The 24685-nt window shown below is 34.0% G+C and overlaps 6 protein-coding genes across 7 annotated transcripts; 3 read left to right on the forward strand and 3 right to left on the reverse strand.

Annotated features, from left to right (window-relative positions):
- The first annotated feature begins 1998 nt into the window (after positions 1 to 1998).
- Positions 1999 to 10729, forward strand: LOC103844236 (probable indole-3-pyruvate monooxygenase YUCCA3). Of its 2 annotated transcripts, XM_009121025.3 has the most exons (3): positions 1999 to 8981; positions 9126 to 9497; positions 9767 to 10729. In XM_009121025.3, exons 1-3 carry the CDS (start codon positions 8271 to 8273, stop codon positions 9992 to 9994), a joined length of 1311 nt encoding a protein of 436 aa, XP_009119273.1. In that variant the 5' UTR covers positions 1999 to 8270; the 3' UTR covers positions 9995 to 10729. The 2 variants fall into 2 exon arrangements, with proteins under 2 accessions (XP_009119273.1, XP_033138316.1); XM_033282425.1 differs by having other exon boundaries at positions 1999 to 9497.
- A 3208-nt stretch (positions 10730 to 13937) lies between these two features.
- On the reverse strand, positions 13938 to 17754 carry LOC103844235 (7-hydroxymethyl chlorophyll a reductase, chloroplastic). Its single transcript, XM_009121024.2, has 19 exons — positions 17604 to 17754; positions 17165 to 17270; positions 16997 to 17081; positions 16471 to 16582; positions 16263 to 16347; positions 16113 to 16154; positions 15947 to 16025; positions 15822 to 15873; positions 15656 to 15718; positions 15482 to 15579; positions 15374 to 15409; positions 15225 to 15286; positions 15116 to 15143; positions 14955 to 15034; positions 14795 to 14864; positions 14637 to 14694; positions 14435 to 14499; positions 14248 to 14342; positions 13938 to 14167 (listed from the first exon to the last, which is right to left on the reverse strand). Exons 1-19 carry the CDS (start codon positions 17689 to 17691, stop codon positions 14077 to 14079), a joined length of 1395 nt encoding a protein of 464 aa, XP_009119272.1. The 5' UTR covers positions 17692 to 17754; the 3' UTR covers positions 13938 to 14076.
- Positions 17755 to 17839: 85 nt separating this feature from the next.
- Positions 17840 to 19285, reverse strand: LOC103844234 (NADH dehydrogenase [ubiquinone] 1 alpha subcomplex subunit 13-B). The gene is made up of 3 exons (XM_009121022.3): positions 19014 to 19285; positions 18300 to 18371; positions 17840 to 18224 (listed from the first exon to the last, which is right to left on the reverse strand). The coding sequence occupies exons 1-3, from the start codon at positions 19226 to 19228 to the stop codon at positions 18080 to 18082; spliced, it is 432 nt and encodes a 143-aa protein (XP_009119270.1). The 5' UTR covers positions 19229 to 19285; the 3' UTR covers positions 17840 to 18079.
- Positions 19286 to 19294: 9 nt separating this feature from the next.
- On the forward strand, positions 19295 to 20092 carry LOC103844233 (probable ribonuclease P/MRP protein subunit POP5). Its single transcript, XM_009121021.3, has one exon. The coding sequence runs from the start codon at positions 19556 to 19558 to the stop codon at positions 20003 to 20005; it is 450 nt and encodes a 149-aa protein (XP_009119269.1). The 5' UTR covers positions 19295 to 19555; the 3' UTR covers positions 20006 to 20092.
- On the forward strand, positions 20007 to 21405 carry LOC103844232 (octanoyltransferase LIP2, mitochondrial). The gene is made up of 2 exons (XM_009121019.3): positions 20007 to 20241; positions 20602 to 21405. The coding sequence occupies exon 2, from the start codon at positions 20606 to 20608 to the stop codon at positions 21314 to 21316; it is 711 nt and encodes a 236-aa protein (XP_009119267.1). The 5' UTR covers positions 20007 to 20241; positions 20602 to 20605; the 3' UTR covers positions 21317 to 21405.
- Positions 21307 to 24599, reverse strand: LOC103844448. Its single transcript, XM_033282477.1, is given in 9 exon segments — positions 21307 to 22296; positions 22422 to 23010; positions 23013 to 23067; positions 23069 to 23125; positions 23267 to 23416; positions 23499 to 23588; positions 23672 to 23815; positions 24068 to 24160; positions 24389 to 24599. Coding segments are annotated over 9 exon segments (2106 nt in total). The 5' UTR covers positions 24437 to 24599; the 3' UTR covers positions 21307 to 21416.
- Positions 24600 to 24685: the final 86 nt, after the last annotated feature.

A 24685-nucleotide genomic window follows, 5' to 3' on the forward strand; every position in this document is an offset into this window, starting at 1 on the left:
GCCCGTAGGGCGGGCCGACCCTAGTTTAAAATAAAGAAACGATAAAAATGGACAACCATGTATAAACTTTTTCTTTTAGTAATAGACACCTACTGAAGCAAAAATAATAATAATACTGAGTCATAAAATTCAAGTAGGTCTGAACTATATGTTAAAATAAGACGCTGAAAGAAAGATGCAATGTACATCTGCAAGAATTTTGGAAGACGGTTTAAATAAAGCATTTACACGTCCTCCTAAGTCCTAAGCATTTAAACCCGAGACAATTAAAGTGTTAAGCACCTTATCTTTGCTATACTTGGCTACTTCCATCCATGTTGTACATAATTATTAGTAGTAGTATTAGACTTTGTATTAATTAGTTGTGCTCATATTCATACCACTTGAGCACAAATACACAATAGAAAAGCTCACTCTTAATCCTATTCGTTTTTGTTTTCTAGGGCTCTAGGTGGTATGAATATTAACCAAAAACCTATAAACTTTCATCAGTAACTTATGTATAATCCGCTGTTTACCTACATAAAATATTGTAAAAGAAAAACGGGGAAATTGTATTTTTTTCATTCCGAGATTTTGGTTGTAAATGGTAATATGTATACAAATATTGTTTTAAAAGTATATTCGACTTTAGTAAATAATGTATAAATTATAAATAACATTTCATTTTACTTTTGCTTTTGCTTTGCCCAAATTATCATCATTCCTTTTAAAATTTATTTATTCTATTATGATGCTATATTTATTCTTAATTTGATTCATCATATTGTGATTTATTTTTGTAACGATTATTAGTCTCTTTTGAAAAAATGGCTTGTAAGTTTATTAATATGTTAGCTACCACATGCCGCATATTATGTGTGATTCGATGTGCATGACGCTTGAAACTCAAAAATCTCAGACTAATAACTAGTTCCCTTGATTTAATCTAAGTTCTACAGTAGACCAAAAAAAAAGTTTTTTTTGCCAAAAAAAAAAGAGTTCACCAAAGGTGAAGAAGACACCTGAGGTTGATGGTATTCAGAGAAACATGTGATCACATGGACCTTCCCATCTTTCACTATCACACTTTTCTCTTCTTATTTCTTTTTTTGAGGGAACCATTTGACTCAAATCATTTATTATAGTTCCATACCCCTTCAGTTATTACAGTTATGGAGTTAGTTGCATCTCTTTCTTCTTTCCCCTCTCTTTCTTCCATTGGCATTTTAGTAATCCATCATATTCTTTTTCATCTTGTACCACCAGTTTAATATTTTCTTTCATAGATCGAAATCTATCATTTTCTCTTAACATATATATCTTATATATTAAAACAGAAGTTACAATTTTGATTCATGTGTGATTTTTTAAAAAATGAACCTAATGGATATATTCTTAGAAAGTTATGTTACATTTAATCTCTAATCTTATCATTAAAATTTTGGGCCTACAAGAAATTTTTATTGGGCTATTAATAATTAGATTTAAACAATTTTAAACAAGATATGATGCATTGGATTTATAGATAGTATAAATTAAATAGATATAATTTAATGTTGTAATACTATACCTCCATATGTTAATTATTTAAATAATTTTCAATGTTAATTTTTAAAATTATATAGATTTTTTTTAAGTAACAAAAATCATATTATCTAACAATGATGAATCTTTACTACCTTAAACCGATGAAAATAAATTTAAAACTATATAGTTTATTATAAAATTAAACAAAAACTAAATGTTTAATTATTTACTCGATAAATAAATCTATGAAGCGAAAATTTTAATTTTTAAAAAACTTTCTAAACTAGTGAAATGTTACAATATCTTTAAATATGACAATAAAATAATATTTTACTAATCTTTATATATATAGTTATGATTTTAATAATGAAATAATAATCCAAATATATATATATAGAAGAAGATACAAATACATGTGAAAGTTTGAAACAATCTATTCAATGAAAAAAACAAACCGTAAATTTGTTATGTTTTAAAAATTGATAAACACATATATATTATAATATATACTAATTTAGAATTGAAAACAAAATGTTTATATAAAAATAAATGAAAAAAACCCGCACGGTTGCGCGGATCGATATCTAGTTATTATATTATTTTAAAAGAAATATTAAAAGAAAAATGATGGATTTTAAGAGAAATATTTTAAGAAAAATAGATAGTGTTTGGAGAAATAGAAATATTTTAAGAGAAATATTTTAAGCGCAATTGATTTCATTGCCAATGAGATAAATATTTCATAGACGATTTCAATTAAATATGCCTGTGTATATTGCTATTTTTAAATTTAGTATATATACCATTATGTTAGTAAAATCTATTTGGAAGTTATATTTATGTGGTTACGCGAACTCCATCAGCGTACGTTTCATACACCATTTCCAATCGATTAATAATTACCAAGAAAAAATTACATTTGAGTGCCTACAAATAAGATGAACTAATTATACATCTTGCTGTAACTATTTATCGATTCTAAGGTATATATGATAGTAGATCATTACGTACCTCCTGATGATTGTCATAATTGTGGTTCTAAGTGAGTTGCCCCCTGTATGCGCCTAACTTCGAGATGTCAACGTCCCGTGACTTCAATAACATATAAGTTGGTCAAACAAGCAGTAATCCACAGATTACAGATTACAGTTAAGGGAAATAAATGTTGGAATATTTTCATGTTGCCACTATACATTCAACTCTATTCGTAAAATGTACAAGAAAAGGTAATAATACAATACATAGACGGCATGAAATTAGGTAGGCTTTTAGGCTAGATTTAAAATTGTAACATGGGATTTTGGGTCCCTAATAATCAGTTATACTTGTTTTTTATTAAGTCACATGATTAAGCAGCTGACTCTACCGATCGAATCTGATTAATGAAAATAGAAAGAATGTGTTTGTATAAACAAGAGGAAATATTTGTTCTAAAAAAACAGAAAATATTTTGGCAATTTTACAATATCAATAATTTGTCCTTTTCTCTCGTATTATGTGTAATGACTTTTTTCTTTGCGAGATTCTCTGGCAATAATGACACTTATTGGAAGAAAGGAAATGTTATCTTAGTTTACGAAAATATAAATTTATTGTTTATTGTCTTACGAAATAATTTTCAGATGCTAGAAATGATTGGCATTACATATATACCCACCAAAAGATTTGACCAAAATTTGGCTGATAGTGTCATAATGTCATGTCAGTTTAATTTTATTTAGCCCACTTGGTATTCATTTAGTTAATTGTTTGTACAAACTATATACATTAAGTGTTCATAAATTGATAAAATCTATAAATAAAAATATTGTATCCTAATTTGAGCCAATTTATTCTTTCGAAAAATACTTTTTAGTCAATTTAAAATGCAACAAATTTTGAAAAATAATAGAAGAGCATACTTAACAAACTTACACAAATATAACTAAGAAAAGTTACTGATACTCATATAAAACCAATTATATTGGTCTCACCTCTAGTTTTGTATTCGTAAATTGTATTATAGCTGAAAAAAATATTGAAATATTATATTATTCATGTGCCGCGCGTAATACTAGTTAGTTGGTTACTATCTTGAGAAGATGAGAAGCAAATATGGGTTGGTCAAACGCAAGATCACAAAGTCAAATGAGTTTTTTAAGAGAGAATTTTTTGATTAGCTTAGAGGAGTTTGTTATTCCATTTTCCATGTTTCCATGTGATGATATACACATATTCTGCTTCCCAATCGTATTCCTTATAAATATTTCTCTTAATTATTATTTTCGAATAAAACACAAGCAAAATCCAATATTCGCCCACTCGAGAATATTTTATTGTCCACTATAAACTATATGTACTTGTACGTCTGAATTCAACTGTTTGTAGCGTCCTGAATTATGATGAAATAGCTATACTTTTGACGTTAAATTTGATTTATTCATCATTATGTTATGAACTACCATCCAACTGAAGCTAACGGATCATGGCACACATGATATATGTAACATGTGGAACAAAAGCATGCACGTATATCACATATGCACGCAGTAAACTAGAACAGTACACTAAACATGATAGTAAATTTAAACCATCACTCCATATGAATATTTTTTTTTAAAATGTATATCTCCGTCAGTGGCGAACCTAGATTAGCCAAGAAGGTGGCAAGTGCCCCATAAAAAAGGATTCTACATTCACCACTGTTATCGGTGCATTAATGTTAATTCTCGAGGTTTCTAGGAAACGAGAACACACCATTACCCAAGTCTGGGAGTATGGTAATGTGATCAGTTCCCTAAATCTTTTTAGTTTTCACTTTCTAATTTCTCAATCAACGAGAATCGAACACGCCTTCAGTTTTGATTCTCTGCATCAGATTAACCAAAAAGATAGTGTATAGATATTAAAATGAAAAAGATAGTGTTTATTTAAAGAAACATTCAGCAACTACGTACCATTATCCATACATGTATACATGTAAATGTAATCATTAAATAATATATAGTGTTTGTGTAAATGAAATCATCATTTAATAAAAGTTACAGTACGTACAATTATTTTTATACTGAGAGATCAATCACTTTTATTATTGTTTTCTGACTTTGTAATTTATATACGCCTGTCACAACATAAACTTTGGTATGTATTGCCAATTTCTACAATTCACTTCGTGGACTAAAAATCATAAACATGATATTATCAGGATCCCGTACGTATGTTAATTAGATTCTATGAATCATTCTAACGTGTAATTAGATACAGTTACATATTACGAGATAGTTACAACGAAATGTGCTTTTTGATAAATGTGCTTTTTCAACATATCAAGTAGCGATATGACTTTGGTAAACGAGTTATGATATATTCTGTACAAATGGTCGGTGAAACTAAAGGTAAGAACATCCGAATTTTCTCGAGAACTTCTATTGATCAGTTCCGTTTATCATAATTCAAAAAGAAAAAAATTCTGTCTATCATCCGATTGTATATGACGAAGCTAAATAAACTAAATTCCCTGCCAAAGCAAGCGCATGTTGGTTCTCCTCTAGATTGGTGCATTTCAAAGATATCTTGCTTAGCATATAATTCATGATATAAATAGGAATATAAATATAAGAGACCCCAAAAAATCAAATGAATTGTGTAAAGTAACAGATTATTGATTAGGTAATATTAATTTTTAAAACAATTATATTTTGTATCAATAAATTTACTAGTTTTGTAGATTCTGACTGTAACAAATTGTCTTATCAAACAACAGTATGAAATTGCAGACAAAGGTCTCAGGAATGTTGTTGTTCTAACAAAATAGTTTTATATATAGTATGGTACTAACTTAAATTATTCCTATTTATCACCATCGGTAGTTGATTTGTATAAAATCTTACAGCTTAATTCCCATTGGCACTCTAAGTTCGAATCACTAATGGGCGAATGAGCAATCGCGTCATGTTCTCTCAGTTAAGAAAAAGTTAACATCTTCCAATAATTTTTCTGAATTATCTATCCATTCGTATACAAATAAAGTCAATTTGTTCGAACGTTCATGCTTGTTGCTTATTTCAATAAATTTGTACGTTTAATTTGGAAATATGCAACATTCCAATGAATGTCTTAACAACCAAATTATATACTTATAAGAATAGATAGGTTCATTGGATCTTGATAACAGTTTCACTTCACCACACACAACAAAAAAAGACGGAAAACTACAAATATACTATAAATCTATTTAAAATTCAGAGTTTCTAGATTCTTTTCTCAAGTATGTTAATACGAAGGTCTAATAAATGGGTGTAACGGCTTATTATTCCTTTTATAATATTCGAGTTTTCCCTAATAATATGTGTAACAATATACAAATGATTTGGCGTTTTGGTTTAAACCGTTAGTTCAATCATCTCACTCGGTGATATACATTCAAGTCCTAACCAACCATCATTAGGACATATATATATATATATTATTTACAAACAATTTCAAATCTATGACTAACCATACTAGATAGATACATACATTGAAAAAGCTATAGAACTATGTATAATCTAGTAATCTAGTATCAGTACCTATCATCATAACCTTATTATCTAAAACTCGATTATGCAATATGCATAATTACTCGTTAATCGCTCTCGAGGTGTAAGTATTCTGTCAAGTAAGTTGCCAAAAAAAAAGGATCTTTTTGTTATATATCAGAATAATCACTGTAAACGAAGTAAAATATAAAATCCATTGAAGTAGGATTCATGCGTTTAGATACAGCCAAAACTATACTAATCCGAATTTCATTTTGATTCAAAGTTCTAACAGAGAAATAATAGAAACCAAAACACACATATTGTCGTTAAATGTTACTACTAGTTTTACCATCATTTGAAACCAATAGTATACTTTCTTTTAATGAACACAAGATAATCTTTGATGTGGCGACGATATCCATTAACCCTAGGTCAATGAAAAGCCACAAACTATTGTTATTTTATTTTATAAACATACATAATAATATATGTATATGTATATGTTTGGGGTGAGATCCATTTCATTTTTTTATTTTTTCTATGAAATTAATCTATTATTCTGTGGACTTGGGAAGTCTGTGGGATGTGTAGTCACTCTTGATGGAGGTTTAACCACGTTGCCTCAAATTCCACAGCTTCGCAGAATTCTAAGTTTTATCTTTTGAAAGAAAAGATGATTTTTTTTTTAATTTTAAAAACAAACAATTTTAAACTTAAATTGTATCTACGACTGGACTACAAACTATTTATCTCCATATATCATCCTCTATAGATTACTCCGAAAAAAAAATCATTTATGGGAGAAGTGTTCCAAATAAAAGAAATCTTTACAAGATCAAGACTATAAGATACATATATAGAATGAAGGGGTAGGGAAAAAAATATTTTGTCGTTTGAATTTTTATATTTCATACATTATGAAAAGTTTACAAAATACTACTATCTTTTGTCATCAATACTAGTATTTTCTATGATCAATTTTATCTATTTGTACTACATTTGTTATGTAAACCTATATATTTAACATATTGAACCACTGTGAATAATCATACTTGTATCACTTCATCAGTTAAAATAGTTTATAAGAACTTACCTCTATTAATGTTAAGTTGTCAGAACTGAAAAACGTGCCAAAAATCTTTTTATGTAGAAAGATAACGAATTACTTAGTAAATTACCAAATTAATTTTTTTTTGGTAGGTGTAAATTACCAAATTAATAATCCACAAGAATATGTATTCTGGAAATAAATATTGATGTACAATAAAAATAAAGTTATATCTAAAATAGGTATATTAATAAAAGTACTGATATAAATTTGTACGTGAACAAGTTTTTGTTTTGATGAATAGTTTTTAAGTGACAACTGCGATATTTTTAAAGAAAAAATCACAGTTATCTATTTTCCCCTAGAAAAGGACCAAAGAGGAGCAAAAAGAACCCCGATGGACCTTTCATGTTTTTACGTATACATGATCATGTAGCGAAATGCGTTGTCATGTCTCTTCATTAGAATCGATCATACAAGTAACATATATGTTTGTATCTCTCTTTTTTCCCTTACTTGATTCCCACGTTGGTAGCAACCTGACATCAAACTTAATTATCTTGTTTTCTTTCCCTTCTCAAGTGTATATCCAAATTCATGTCTCTCCCCTCTCAATACGCTACGGACTTCTTTTTTCACTAACAGCAATTTAAATAGGTTGTAATATATATTAGTGATGAATGAGGATGTTCACGTTAGCTAGATCGAAAACATTTTGATAAAACCAGAAAAATTTAAACATATGACCACTTCTCTTAGTAATTGAAGGAGCTCCATCTAGTATACGTAATTCGTATATGACATGCAAGGAAAGAGGTTGCAAAAATATTGAACCACTTTTCTTGTCATTAATTATTGCATTTGTTGGACAAGGATTAAACTAATAGCAATAAGTATAACATATGAGAGAAAAATTAACAAATAATAGTGGGGGTGCAAGCTTATTATTAGAGAATTAAATAACATTAATCATTTTGAAATAAAAATAAATTATTACTATTTTTATAAACACCAATTTGCTTCAAGTCTTCTTCTCTATTTATACATCTTCTCCAATCCAACAAAAGGCACACACTTTACACTTATATACACTAAACCTTCCATCATCTTGTCCTAGAAAGCTCTCCAGAATCTGAATATTTCTTTTGTCACACATTCATTTGCTTTTGTTACTCAGAACAAGACAGAAGTAACTTCCTAAACTCTGTTTCAAGATGCACAGAAACAATAACAAGAAGTCTCTCAACATCTCGAGCATGTTCCAAACCTTCATCCCTGACAGCAACATTTTCTCCCGACGCTGCATTTGGGTCAACGGTCCCGTCATCGTCGGAGCCGGCCCATCGGGCTTAGCCGTAGCCGCGGGCTTGAAACGCGAAGGAGTGCCGTTTATAATCCTCGAGCGAGCCAACTGTATCGCATCTCTGTGGCAAAACAGAACATACGATCGTCTCAAACTCCATCTCCCCAAACAGTTTTGCCAGCTACCAAACTTCCCCTTCCCTGAGGACTACCCGGAGTACCCTACCAAGTTTCAGTTCATTCAGTACCTTGAGGAGTACGCAACGCACTTCGACATCAATCCTAAGTACAACGAGACGGTCCAGTCAGCGAAATACGACGAGACGTTCGGGCTGTGGAGGGTCAAGACCATTTCTAAGAGCGGGCAGCTCGGTTCTTGCGAGTTTGAGTATATCTGCAGGTGGCTTGTGGTGGCTACTGGTGAGAATGCTGAGAAAGTTGTGCCGGATTTTGAAGGTCTTGAGGACTTCGGCGGAGATGTTCTTCACGCCGGAGACTACAAGTCCGGTGGAAGGTACCAAGGGAAGAAAGTTTTGGTCGTTGGATGCGGAAACTCAGGAATGGAAGTCTCTCTCGATCTCTACAACCATGGAGCAAACCCATCAATGGTCGTTCGCAGCTCCGTAAGTTCCAAAGTCTCAGTCTTTATAACAAAAACAGAGTTTTTTCTACTCTGTTTTCAAAAACAGAGTTTTGCTTGCTACTCTGTTTTCAAAAACAGAGCATCTTGTCTAATACTCTGTTTTGTTTCCTTCTTGATTTATCAGGTTCATGTGCTACCAAGGGAGATTCTTGGGAAGTCCACGTTCGAGCTAGGAGTCACAATGATGAAGTGGATGCCGGTATGGCTCGCGGACAAGACACTGCTCCTACTAGCTAGGATAGTGTTGGGGAATACCGACAAATACGGTCTGAAAAGACCGACAATCGGACCGTTGGAGCTGAAGAACAAAGAAGGTAAAACACCGGTTCTTGACATCGGAGCACTACCAAAGATCAGAGCGGGAAAGATCAAGATCGTCCCGGGGATCATAAAGTTCGGTCGAGGAATGGTCGAGCTAGTCGATGGACGTGTTCTTGATATTGATTCCGTTATTCTAGCTACTGGTTACAGAAGCAACGTCCCTTCATGGCTTAAGGTAATAATCTAGACAACATCTTTCGTTGTTTCTTTAAAGATCTTAAATTTTATAACATTTAATAATGTCGGAAGGAAAAAACATGAATACCCACCCGACCCGGTCCGAGTTTAGTGAAAACCCGACTCAAAATGTGTTTTGAATGTGAGCAATAAATGCAAATTATCTTAGAAAATATCGAGAGAAACGTTACATTTATTAGATTTTCATTGAAAAGGATATAGAAGATCGTGGTACTAATTGAAGTCGCTTTGAATTATATTTTGCAGGACAATGACTTCTTTTCCGATGATGGGATACCGAAAAACCCGTTTCCAAACGGGTGGAAAGGAGAGGCGGGATTGTATGCGGTCGGGTTCACGAGAAAAGGATTGTTCGGCGCGTCGCTGGACGCAATGAGTGTGGCTCACGATATTGCAAACAGGTGGAAAGAAGAATCTAAGCAACAGAAGAAAACTGCTGCAGCTCGTCATCGTCGATGTATCTCACATTTCTAGTTTGGGAAATAAAAAAATATATTAGGGCAAGAAAAAAATATACAAAAATGGAGAATGGTAAATTAGTATTTGGATGAATGTGAACAAAAAAAAAAGATCAAAGAGATAATTAAGCCCTCTCCCCCAGAAGAAGAAACCCAAAAACAAAAAGTGTGAAAAATAAAATATAGTTGGGTTTTTTTCTTTGTGTTTAAGGAAGATGTGGCTTTTTATATATATGTATTCTGATTTTATTATTTTGTTTTTGAGAGTGCTTTGTTTTCTTGTTTTTGTGTATTATGTTTCTTCTTCATTTTAGATTTTGAACTCTGTAAAAGTTTTGCTTAATCTAATATGACAAATGTTATTTTGTTATTTTTTATCTTGATGATTTTTTTAATTGATTGAGCAAAAGAAGGAAGAAAAAAGAATGAAACAACTAAGATCATGCTGTTTCATTATTGGAAGAATACTCTCATACGTTAAGAGCTGTTATTTAGGTGTTTTAGGAATCATTATACTAATTTTGTAATGATTTAATTTGACAAATGATTGATTACACATGATTATCTTGGACCATTAATACAAAATAACATGATTACTCATATCCCAGGGAACAAAACATGCATTTATGGATTTATGTAGGATATGCAAAATCCAATAGCGATGCAAGTGATCTGATAACAAGGGAAAAAAAAAACAAAAAAACATATATCTACCATTAGAGGATCATTTATCATACGGGAAAGGAAACTATCAATGAAAAATAGAATTATATATGATATACAGATCTCTCTATACATTAAAAGAGAAGTCACTTTAGTGATTTCTGATAACGTATCGCTTATAGGTGAAGTTTCAAAAAAATTGTTATAATTTGATTGGTCGATTTTTTTTTAATTTTTATTTATTTAAAATAGATCTAAAAATTAAGGTAAGTCTAAAAATATTTAACATCACTAGCCATATAATCTAAAGAATATTATAAGTAAATATTATAAATAACAATTTATGGCAACTAAATCTCAAAATTATAGAAAGATTATAATGTTATATTTTATTACTTTTAATATTTATAAACTATAAAATAATGAACAAATTTTTATATAAGATAATTATAATAGTTTTATATTCTACTTGATGAATTGTATTCGAATATAATTATTTAATAACTATTTTAAATATTACAAAATCCAAACATGTTTATTAATATGATTTTTAAATTATTTATCGTTGGTTACAGAATAAATTTATCAGAATTTTAAAATTATTTATATAATGTTATAAATTATTTATAAAAATATAAATCCTACTATATATTGATTTAGAAGTCACATAAGTTATTTTTTATTACGTGTTGATCATAAATGAACTCTTCAAATTATTATAATTTGATTGACCGATGATTTTTAATTTTATTTATTATAATTATATCTAAAAGGAAATGATAATTAAAATACCACTTTCCAAATAATCTACATAATATTAGAAATAATTATTTATGGTAACTAATTGTTGAAACTATGAAAGAGTAATAATGCGATCAATTTTTTATATATTTATAAATTACATAAAATAATACACAAAAGTGTTTATTAGAATTGATATAATGATTTTATATTCGTATAGAAAGAATTATATTTGTATATAAAGTATCATAATAACTATTAATGTCTAATAATTAAAAGCATGCTTTATAAATCATTTATAAAGTTATAAATACATTTATAAAATTATAAATACATTTATAAAATTATAAATACATTTATAAAAATAAGACGTTTTAAATTATTATAAGAGGTTTTATGTTACTTATAGAAGCTTATACATTAATTTATAAAATTTATTTTGAAAATTTATCCTCCTATTATAATATTTTGAATTTTTTTCATTTCAATGGTAAAATTTCTCAACTATGTTTACTTATCGTAGAAACCCCTAAACTAAAGATTTATTGGTAGTAATAGTAATTATTACCTATCAGAGTTTAATTCATTAAATAAAGTTAGATTAAGGGGTTTTTCGTTAAATACTTAGTTTGGGGGTTTTTCCCAAAACAAACTTAATTGAGGGGTTTAACGTTAAAATTTCTTATTTTTTCTTATTATCTATTATTTAAATCCTTATTGTGGGATTTGTTTTATCAAAACGAGTTGCAATCAACTGACGAGATATTTTCTTTCCTAATATTATGTATTTAATATTTAAATATATATATATATATATATAACAAGATTGAGTTACCAAAATTATGTATATATTATAATCATAATAGTTTAAAAAAATTATTAGAAGATATTATATCTCATAGCTGAATTAAAATTTATTAGAGGATATTATATCTCATAGCTTCTCTTGAAAACTAGATCATTTAGAATCTTAAACTAATTTGCTATATAAATATCGCGCCACCCCATTAGTTTCACGCATCTATCTCTTAAGTTTTCAAATGTTTTTGATCGTTATAATTTAAATTCTACTTTTGTGATCTTGCGCAGGTGTATGATAATCAATAAGTAACTCATAGACGGGAACACCATTACTGGTAATTTTATGGGGGATTCTTCTTCTCCGTTCATTTTTGTTCTCTTCCTCTCCGTGTTTTATCTCTATCTATATTTTTGCATCAGTAGTGATTCAACTAACAAAAAGAGACGACTATGTTTATCCAGGAACTGATCATCCTTTTCGAAAAAGGTAATTCTTTTTTTTATAAAGTTAAATCACTTATCGAGAATATAGTATAAGATATGTATGCTAATCAAGTGCAATTTATTTATTGTGCGTGATCCTCTTCGGTACGTCTGAGAGCCAAAGGTAATCTCAAAGCTTTTTAAAAACTTTGAAACTCATTGATGTTGTCCTATCAATTATATAATTTGTTATCTTTTGGGGATTGTTTACATCTTTAAATATTTTGGTTAGAATTACCTCTTTTCTGACTCAAAGCTTAGAGAAGGAAACCGTAAATCATCTCTGCTGTTGCAATGAAACCAATGATAATAAATCTCAGGTAATTCAAATCTCTCTTTTATATTTCATGGCTGATTTTTTTTATTGGGGTTATGCGTGAAATATTTATTTTTTCTCAATTAAATGTGATCGTTTTCTAAACATTCTAATGAATTTTTTGTTCATATGAACATAGTATAAATATCAATATGTAACATCGAATCTTTTATATTAGCCATATACATGTAACATAAGTATTATATAGTTGTAAATATAATATCAATTTAATATTAATGTTAATGCCCGCACATGCGTGCGGACGGTCCACCTAGTATAATTTAAAACGATTACACATATACATCTGAAACGGATTCAGATCCAAAATATGCAATATGTAATAAATATATCTCTAAAGATTATTTAAGTTTTTCATTTGTCAAATTGCACTTCAAAATAATTTAAGATGCCAGTGTAACTTTATTTCCACCAAATATCAAAGACAAAAAATTTACATTCTCTGTATATGGACAAAGCCTCTGCCTTTATTTTTCTTTAAAACTCTGGTGCAAAGAGACCATACATTTATGAATATCAAGTTTCATTTGAGGTCTGAGACTCTGCAGGCAAACCCATTGAACCAGCAGAACATAGAATTAACAAACAAAAGGACAAAAAGTAAACCGTTGAAGTTTGTATTTGTGAACTGTGGTGATGAATGAGTGAGTGAATAAAGGCTAGAAACTATGGTTCCTTCATTCTCTGATCCAAACAGAAAAACATTAAAAGCTAACTTCCCCCAACTGTGTAAATGTCTGGTTCCCATCCTCTTAAAACAGTTATTCATGTTCCCACACAGAACCCTGCAACCTTTTACTCAGACATCACCTTAACCTAAATATATGGAGGAAGGTAACCACATGGGTCATTTGGATTCAGCCGCCGATTTAGACTGTTCTCTTATCAAAAAGAAAACACCAAACCGACCCAATCTTTTTTTGCCGGTCTTACCAGATTCACAAGAGAAATAGTTTTGGATATTACTAACATACTACAAGTTGAGATACAGTAGGACCAATGTACATTACTACTCACTGTAGAGTGAGTGAAACATTTGTAAACTTAACATGACCAAACTAAAACCCTTTACATGTTCATTTCTTAGAGAGCATTTGATCTATTTGGCCGTTTTTGTTGTACATTTCTACTATCTTTTTGGAATATGAAGGCATGTGACTGTTGGCTCTGCAGATTACAATGCCACTTTTGGTTATTAGAGGGATAACATAAACGTTTATCTCTAGGAATGTTGTTCAGACTTTTACCTTTCTTTTCCCCATTTCCGGTTGACGTGCAAATAGTTTCTGATGGTATGGTAATCCAATGAGTACCGCGCAAATTCTAGACCCTTAGGACCAACCTAAAGCAAGAGAATGCATTTATCCAATTAAGACCATTTTTTGCTATGAAGTTACATCCCTGTTCGTGTTTATAAAGAGAGAGAAGCTTTACCAAACTTAAGATGAATGCTATTATGTTTCCAACAAATAGTGGCGCAGGCTGAGCAGGACCTTGACCTGAGAAAACATAGAGAATATATTTAGATTTTTTCAAGACAAATGGTAGTTGCATAAGTTTCATTGCGAAATGTTTGGCATCTTGCATTGCGTTAACGAGAATATGGCTTTAAGCAGAGATGATTCAAGAAACATACCAAACTTAGCAGCATCGTCTGCCTTAACGGTCTCTGTCACAAAAGGTCGCCGATCACCCTGAAACAACAGCAAACAAAGATATGTTAGTTAGATTTTTTCTGTTAACTGGGTTCCTCAAGTCTTATAACAAAGTAACATTAGACATTAGAAGACTTACGCTACTTATTGTTGGTGAGATCTCCAAAAGGTTTTCTACTAAGCTTAGCATTTCTTTCCCACGCTCATTCCTGTAGGTTTATGCAAAACCAACACTAGTTTTGGCCAACCTCACTAGACTATGCGGTTCATATTAAAAATAGGGAGGTTGAAGTATTGACCTCACTGTAATATACTGCGGATGGTCAGTCATGTTCACACCTGAGTACTTTGGAACACCCATATAACCGATAACCAAATCCTATAACCATACATAGAGTTATAAGGAGCCGTTTGGAATTGGTTAACGGAATGGCATCTTAACTGCAAGATAAACACTCACCGCTAATGCATTTGTGTAATCAAAGCAGCTGCAGAATAGAAAAGAAAAGGAGACTTTAGAAGGTCACAGCAGCAATACATTGATTATACACAAACTTTCTAGGCATTACCTATAACAAGATGGAGCTATGACATCAACTAAATCGTTTGCTGGTAGAGAGAAATAGGGAACCTGTTTTTAGCCAAACAGATTTAAAAAAAAAATTGATTAAAGCTTCAACAACGCAGAAACAATATAGTATTTTAAGTGATTATATACCTCTTCAATGTGTCCGTCCAGGTGTTTAAGTTGGACCTGCAAGAGAAGTCAAAACAAGCTTAGCACCCCCAAAGCAACTGCTCATTGCAAAAAGTGTATGTATCTAACCTTGTAATCTTGCATAAACTCATAGTGGAGAACAGTCTCTGGCTCCTTACTAGCCGCTTTGAGAAACTTGTCAAGCCCTTCCCTTGTTCCATTGTCCACTATTGATTCACAATATACTATTACTACTTCTTGAAAACATGTAACAGGCCCTTCTGGGAAGGATGAGGAAACTACCACAATTAGTGCCTAGAACATATAGCTTTTCAAGATTCAGATGCTGCTCCACTGCTCTCAATGCTGCAGTACAAGAAATCACTCTGCATTATAACACTATTGAGTCATGGTATGGAGGAACTTTGAAAATATAAATATAAAAAAGAAGCATGTCACAGAGACAAACCTTGCACTTGGCAACCCACACCGCAAAAAAGAAGACGTTTCACTCCAGAAGACTGTTACAATGCAATGAAATGGACTAAGCGATAGTAAACACATGAAAGAAAAAAGAGTCTGCAGGCAAATAACCTCGATTAATTCAAGAGTATTCAGATTAGGAGACAGAGTTGGTTTGACGCCTCTTGCTGCCAAAACTTCTTCAGGTGTCCTTAGTATTAAATATAAATAAACATCAAGCGGATGGAGACTTGAAGGATAATGGACTCAAATAAATCACGGAGGGTTGGTGGAAAACCTGGCTAATACTGGTCTTGGAGACAATCTATCTTCAGGGTCACTGTTTAATTCAACATATCATTTACATGATTAGATGGTAGAATCTATATCGTGGTTGATAAATGTCCCCTACTTAGTCAAGTTACTGAAATTAAAAACTAGTTTTTACCTCTGCACACAAACAACAGCCTCAACCATGTTAGATTTCAGCATCTCAATAGCTATGGTTGTGACAATTCCAGTCCACTGTGCTCCTGCAAAACAAGGTGGAACGAAAAATGTTACATAGCTTTCAAGAAAATGGCCTAGCTTCAGTGTACCCAAACACACACAAAACTTTGTCATGAGGCACAAAAATGGCCTAAGCATCAGTGTACCTTCAACAGGCTTCAGCTTACGAGCATAAAGCTGCTCTTGATGGACCCCAAAGTATGTATCTTCTAAGGAATCTGCTTTCCTTCCTCTACCATGCACAACAGGTTCCAAGCTCTGCACAGAAGCTTATAAAGTTTAATAGAATAAGAATATTTAACATATCTTGTCCATTGCAAGAGCATATGGATTCAGGGCCGGCTTACAAGGAGGGACAAGCGGTGCGATCGCCCCGGGTCCGAGCCCGTGTCCCCCCGTGTAATGATAAATAACGGATCCAATTTTTTATAAATCTATATTTTTATATATAAAAAAAATTATAAATATAATAAATAAAATTGAAAAGGGCCCAAAATTATTTGATATGTATATAGTTTTATTTTCATTACAAAATATACAAAATATTATTGATTAAATTTTAAAAATATTTTAAACATTATCTTTATATAAATTTTAGAGAGTAAAAATTTTTTTTTTGCCCTAGGGCCCCTATCAGTGTTGAGCCGACCCTGTATGGATTATGGACATTACCTCAATCCTTGACATTCCATCTCCAAGAAAAGCACATGCATCTTTCACATGTGCAATGTAGTAGGTGTCGCATAGCCCGCATCGACTGCAGAAACCCCATTAAAACAACCAAGAATTCTGATAAGAACCAGGCAAACAAATAGGAAGTTAAAACAAAAAGGACAGAACCTGCAATGATCTTTTGCTGGATAGGTGCCTCCCGGTGGTATAGGTTTGGATTTCTCCCTCCAATCTTCTCTTAGTTTCACTTTCCTTTTGGGCTCCATATTCACATCTGCAGTTGAAGAACAGAAGACAAAGAACAAAGGTTACTTCATGCAGGTTTCAGAAGTTGGAAAAACACAGTGGATGTAAGAAAATAAGACAAAGATCGATGCTTTGAGTACATAAACAGACACAAACACAATCCACGACAAGTTCCAATTTGTCTTCAAGTGCCAAAATTTTCCAGAATCTTTCACACAGTTTCAAGGATCGTTTTTGCACTGAAGGGTTAACGAAATTATATAAAAAGACGGGTCTTTTAAGAAAACTGAAAGAATCTATGACATGTATGAGCTGAGCAGACAGCAAAACAGAGAGAAATAGAGCAGGATAAAGTGAGCACCTTTGGAACGTGAAGAAGAAGAAGAAGAGTTAACGACAGAGAAGAATGGAGGAGGGACGAGAGAGAGCTTGGAGGTGACAGTAATCATGTTTACCCAATGAGAGAGAGAAGACAGAGAGAGAAAGAAGATATTTTTGCTTTTGAACTTGAGATTCTTCTGAAGATGATAAGAGAAGTCAAAATCACAGACCAATAACAAATAACCGGTTAAAGAGTAATAACCGACCTCAAACCCATTTTTAAACCGGACTGAAGGGTTTTTATTTGATGTCTGATGAAACTCTTCCTTTGTCTCATTTTACAATTGAAACAATTACAAAACGAGATTAATATTCAAGCAAAACCAAAACAAGAACAACCGTCTGTTGCATCATTCTTTCTCATATTACAAGATGAAAAAGATAAAAACAAGAACATATTATTAAATTCATTCATCATCATCATCGTATGACTTTGTGAGAGAAACTAAGAAGAGATCACCAGACATCAGGACGGAGTTCCCCAGTAGCCGGTGGCATCCAACGACCAGAATTGTAAACGTTCTCACCAACTTTCCATCCCGGAACATCCTTCATTACATCAGCCTCGTAGTCCAGATACTTTTTCCACTCCGACACAAACCTATTAGCACAAAGTATACGAGCTGGGATTACTCACTGTCTGAAGGTTGCAGTTTTAAAAAGAGAAACTCATTACCTTTCATCTTCTTCAGCTTGAAGAACGGGAAGTATAGCTCTACGAGCAGCATATTTCTCTTCCTTCAATGCCCTACACATCAAAAATCAATCTTATTAAGTAAGAACTTACTGATAACGAATTAAACACGTCACGAGGGAATTGAAAGTTTCTGATGAGAAGCTAAGGAAGTCCATGACAAACAATACGAAATCAACATTTTTTCTTGTTCACTAGAAAAACATTGCATATAAATATTGTTAACGGATAAGCCAGATGATATGCCACTAAGTGACTAACAATCTACTATCAACTTGCAATTAGATTGCTTTCTTTGTCTCAGCTTTAACGATCGTAGCTTAAGGGGTTGTAGAATCCCACATCTCCTAATATTATATCCGTCATATAAACACAAAACCTTAACGGCAAAACTTGCGCTTATTAAGCTTCAACCAAAATGCCATAGAACACTAACCAAACAACACACACACAAAGTAACTGAACAAGATTTGAAATCAGCACTTGGCAGGCAAATTGGCTAATACTTCCATAGGTTAGCTATTTCTAAAGTGTATGTTTTTATTACCATAAGTTTAAACAATTAACGAACCACAAGTTTATGTTTTTATTACCACACAGAACAAAAGTTTATAACTTTAAATTAAAACTAGCCATTTCTAGAGACAAGGGTACACCAAACTCAAAGCTTCTAATCTATAGGAATCTCCTTCATACCTTCGGATTTTGTTTCCTTGCCCGACCTGGTACATTCCCCAAGCAAAGGCCCCAGAAACGGTGAGGAAAATCGCCATGGCGCTAGGACCCGTGTTGGATATCCGACGAGCATATCGCACCGGCGCGAACCCACCCGGCGGCGGACCATCCTGAAGCAGCGGCATATCCTTCACACTCGCCATCCCTGGCTTCTTCCTTATCATCGCCTCCGTCATCTCCCCCTCGATCGAATTGACTCTCTGATCACTCTGAGATCCGATTTCGATTTTGCTAACCGAGTCTTCTAGGGATTCAGAAGAAATGACGTAGTAAACGAACTGGGCTTTAAAAGCCCAAGCCCATTTATTTGTAAATCACGTGGAGTCACGTGACTGTGGGATTCAGAAGATAGTTAATAAACTGGGCTTTTAAGGCCCAAGTCTGTTTAATTCGTAAATCACGTGACTCACGTGATTGTCTTCTTCTTCTTTAAATAATAAACCCCTAAGTTTTCAGAATCTTTTCTTCAGCCGCCGCTTGTGTTTCTCCTCCTCTCTACGATCATGGTGGGGTTTAAGAACAGGTTCATGTTGATGGAGGTCTATCTCGACCCAGACAAGGATCTCTTAGGAGAAGGAACTCCTGTTATCCTCACGAAACTCAACCTCTCCGAAGCGATCAAAGACAGCATCCTCGTCAATTTCGGCGAGTGCGGTCTCGCCTCTTGTCTCGGATCCTTCCACGTCGCGTATGTGAACCCGGTCACGAAGCTGTGCATTGTAAGATCGTCGAGAGATGAACACAGACGAGTTTGGTCGGCGATGACGCTGGTCAGAAGCGTCGGGAACTGCCCCGTGGTGTTTAACTTGCTCGATATCAGCGGTTGCGTTAGAGCGTGTCGAGACGCGGCCTTGAAGTGCGAGACGGAGAAGTTTAATCAGTCTGGTAAAGGATTGTCTGAAGAGGAGGTTCGAGAGATGAATAGGTGTTTAGATAAACTCAAACTATTGTAATAACTCGACTTTTTCGAATTTGACCCCTAAGTTTTCAAAATGTGCAATCCTCCCCTTGTCTTATATACTGTTGCGATTTGATCTGGATATTTATGGCTTTTTTCGTGAGACTCGGAAACTCAAGGGGCACAAGTGCAAAGTCGTCTTAATTAATAAACTCAAAATTATATAATTGGAGGAGTTCTCATTATCGTCTCTGAAGTTAAACTCTTCTGTGGAGGAGAAGAATCGAATCGGTATTGATCATCTAGCCCTTTTCAAAGTCGCTGACTTTATCGATAAATTTACTCTTGTATGTTGCATTACACTTGATCATTTTAATGGGTTTTATTAAATCTGTTTCTCATCTTTTACAAACTGTGTTTTTGTATATGCACGCTCTATGTTCGATGAAATGCCTCACAGACGTGGTAGCAAAATAATATTCATGTTTCTATCTTTAGCGCTTGATCTACGTATCCTAGCTCCTTAGATTCGATTCTTAACTTTAGCTTTGTTGCTTTTTGCAAACTGTTTGCTGTTTTGGTCATGCGTTTAGATCCCATCAGTAATCATCTTCCTGTTACTGAAGTGAATAATGATGGGATGATGTGCAGGAAAATGAGATCCCCAAGAACCCTGGAGGTATGGAAGCTAGGCACTGTCAACTATTTGAAGTCCCTTAAACTTCAAGACAAGTTAGTTTCCGAGAGAAAAGCTAATCGGATCCCCGATACCCTCCTCTCGCTTCAGCATCCACCAACTTACACTCTCGGAAAACGTAGAACCGATCACAACCTACTCATCCCTGAAGCTGAACTCAAGAGCATTGGAGCTGAGCTTCATTATACTCAAAGAGGAGGAGATATCACTTTCCATGGCCCTCACCAAGCTGTGTTATACCCCATCTTTTCCTTACGCAGCATAGGCTTTGGTGCTAGGAGCTATGTAGAGGCATTGGAGCGGTCGATGATCGAATTTTCTTCGATATATGGGGTGAAAGCTCGTGCAGGAAACAAATGTGAGACTGGGGTTTGGGTTGGGGATAGAAAGATTGGTGCTATTGGTGTCCGTATATCCTCTGGAATCACTTGCCATGGTCTGGCCTTCAACATAGATCCTGATATGAAGTACTTTGAGCACATTGTTCCGTGTGGGATTGCTGATAAAGAAGTTACATCTCTGAGAAGAGAGACGGATGCTCAGCTTCCTTCGGAAGAAGTGATTCATGAGCAGTTGGTTACCTGTTTGGCCAAAGTGTTTTCATATGATGACGTTGTGGTGAAGGAAGATCCTGCAGCCATTTTGGACACCCTGGAGGATAACGACTAATACTACATTCATAAAGTTATCTTTCTATGCACTTGATTTGAGATTTGTAACACTTTATATCATTTGATCATCTATAAAACATTCATCAATTAGCAGTGTCTTAGTCCGAAGCAGCGAGGCTTACCAAATGAGACACCAAATCTTCAACACACGAAAACTGATTCAGTAAACTCTTTTGAAACTCTTCACTCTCATCTGATCTCAACTCACTTAAACCTTCGTTGATCTTCTTCACACCGTTCTGCAATAGCTCCACTCCTCTGCAAATCCCTTCTGGGAGTTTCCTTCTCTTGTTTGGTCGTTTCTCTTCTTCCACTGATCTCTGCTGCTTTCTTCCTTCTAGATGCTTTTGCACTGTTGCTCTAACCTCCATGCCTTCTTTAGAAAGTAACTCGAGTTCCTCTTGTGAAGGAGTGGTCGAGAGAAGCACTTGTTCTTTCTCCAAGAACATCTTTAATTCAGACATGAACCACTCTGTTTTGGCTTCTTTTCCAGAACCTATGTCGAAAGCTAGAGCAGCGTCTTCAGGTACGAATCTCCATAGCTGGCTACAGCTCGTACGTGCGCAGAAATACCCAAACACGGTAACAGCGTGGTGTACCAAAGCCCAGTGGCGTTTCCTGAGAAGCAAATGGTAGAGTTCCCACACCGCCCGGCTCTTTGGACAGGTTTCGGTTTCAGGCATCTCGTAATTGATAAGTCCTGACAAGAAGAGAGCAAGGCTTGGTTCTGATTTATTGAGATGATGATGATGATGCTTATCAGTTTCTGAGATGAAAAGCTTTTGAAGCTCTGTTATGACATTGTCCATCTCTTGGCAAGTGTATAGCTGCTCGCTTCTTGAGATGATTGACAGTGCTTCGCTGAGAATCTCAGTGTAACGATCCCTAGTCATTTCATCTTTGGAGTTTCTGAGCTTTTGAACGAGAGCTATGGCGAATTTCAGAGTTTTGGAGTCAATCTCTGGCATGCTCGTCTTTCTACAAATAAAACAAAATGACAAGTCAATATCCACAGCACAAAAGCTCTAAGCTCGCACCAAAACCTGATTTTGCTATCCAGTGGAATAAGATTTCTAGAGAACTGCAAAGAGTATATTACTTACAGTATCCCAAGGCAGGCAGATAGTGCATAAACTGGAGCTCCATGCACAGTGTATCTGGAGGATTCTGATGGTTTTTCACTGAAATTCTCAATAAAGTGAAAGAAGTCTGCGACAATCTGTCTCTTTGCGTCGTTTTTCGTTTGGTCTGGAAGAAAATTCAGCGGAAACCCCTCTAACAGCAAGGCTAGATATGCATCCGATGCAGATTCGGATCGGCTCTCAGTGGAAATGTTCTTGTAAACTCGAGCTGTTAAAGATTTGTGGCTGTGAGTGAGAAGCAAGCAGATGGACTTTGCAGTTCTTCTGAGAACGGAGTCAGGACAAAGCGGCGTCTCTGATGTTGATATTGACATCATGAATACACAAAGTTTGTCGATCATATTGGCCATTACATCCTCAGTGGCATGACGAACCCAGAAGCACCAGAGTTCCATAACTATCTGCCAACACAAGAAGTGGGGATGCAAGAGATTCTGGAGTAAGAATGTTTCAAGCTCTTCCCAGGCAGGAGATGAAGATAGAGTAATCATAAGGGCTTTGAGAGATAGAAGCAGAGCTGAAAACATCGATTCCCAGATTATTGTCTTCCCGGTAGCTGAGAAGAAAGGACTGAAGAGTAAACCTCTTCTTCAGTTAATACGAACAACAGAGTCTATCACCACGTGTGCAGCCTTGAAAATTTCCGAGGAGAAGGATTCAACTTTCTGCCCCAAATTAAAGTGAAAGCTATTAACAGATGACAACAATGCAACACACTAATGTCAACCTACAGTAAAAATATGGAACTACAATAGAACATATGTTAATTAAACAGCTTCATGACTAAGATGAATCCTTGAAGATACCTTGGCATTCAATATCACCTCCTTTGTCAAAATCAGCTGCTCTGAAACAAACTTACGAACTGTAACAGCTGCGGTCTCATCTCTCATAAAACATATTTTCCCAATAGCAGTAAAGCTAGAGGCAGAAAAGCCAAGATAATCCAAAAGAAGCTGCATAACATATGGTTGACAACATCATTTGGTCAGTAATCATTAGCTCAGACAGATTTGTACTTACAGAAAAGTCACCAACCTGAAAGAAAACGTTTGAATGCTCTTCCTCTTGAGACTCCTCCATAGACATCACAGACATGTTTAAATGTTTTGCACACCATTGGCTTACCTACAACAAGTAGAGTAAGAAAAGATAACACACAACAACACTCTCAAGCTAAAATAAGCAATAAAAAAAAAGAAACATTGTACCTTAATACCAAAAGCGAGAAAGTAATGACAACAGTCAGGCCGATCCAAGGCCAGGTATTTGGAAGCCACAGGCAGGGCAGGCAGGATAGCCTTATTCAACAAACACTGAGAAACATCAAGACACGTGAAGTCTTCCCAGAGTGTCTATACTACCGTCAAGGAATGCTTAAAACATTCAGGAACATACACAATTAAAGAATGCATGTATTAGTCGTCGTCTTAATCCCAAGTGAAAGTAGTAAAAATAGCAATGCATATAACAGATAAACTTATCAAAGGTGAAGCAAATGTAACTTTCAGCAATAAAGTGTTCACATCGTTATCCTGAATTATCTACTACACATAGCATAAATGAGCAAGAGGAAGAGAAGATAAGAAAGTAAAGGTGGTGGATACTGTTAAGCTCTCAACAAAAGAGGGCACATCAGTATCATCTTGTGGATCTAACTGACCGAGCCGTGCAAGTAGTTGAACCCGGTTCTCCATTAGCTGTTATTGTACAATCATGGGAAGAAAGTGAATCTCGTTAGATCCAAAAAAAAAAATCAACTCAAGTGATTATAAATCAATGCTCAACCTAACAAGTCTCAGGCTCTCAGCAATGTCTAATATTCTAAATAGCTACAACTACTAATACTATAGTCTCCGCTTCATATCTTATACACGAAACCTAGAAATTTCAATCGAATCGAAGGTGGGAAACAAAGGGAAGGTTACATCAGAGGATTTGATCTCGTCCAGTATCCTGATCGCATTCTTCTCCATCTCTCTCGAACTTTGTTTTCACATTTACGCGCTTCCCGCTCTTTACATTCGCCTCCTGAAATTTTCTCCGGTTTCGAATTTTTTTAATTTATTGAAAAAGGTTTTAAACTTGGAAAGAGCATGATTATCCAGGTTGCTTAGGTAGATTGCTTAGATTAATTTTGATTAAAAGAAAAAGAAAATTATCTTTTAATTCAAGCACCGTCGCTTAATTAGGAACAATAAGCTACGTTGCTTATCTCCTTCTCT

This window comes from Brassica rapa, chromosome A10 (genome assembly GCF_000309985.2).
Source record: "Brassica rapa cultivar Chiifu-401-42 chromosome A10, CAAS_Brap_v3.01, whole genome shotgun sequence".
NCBI lineage: Eukaryota > Viridiplantae > Streptophyta > Magnoliopsida > Brassicales > Brassicaceae > Brassica > Brassica rapa.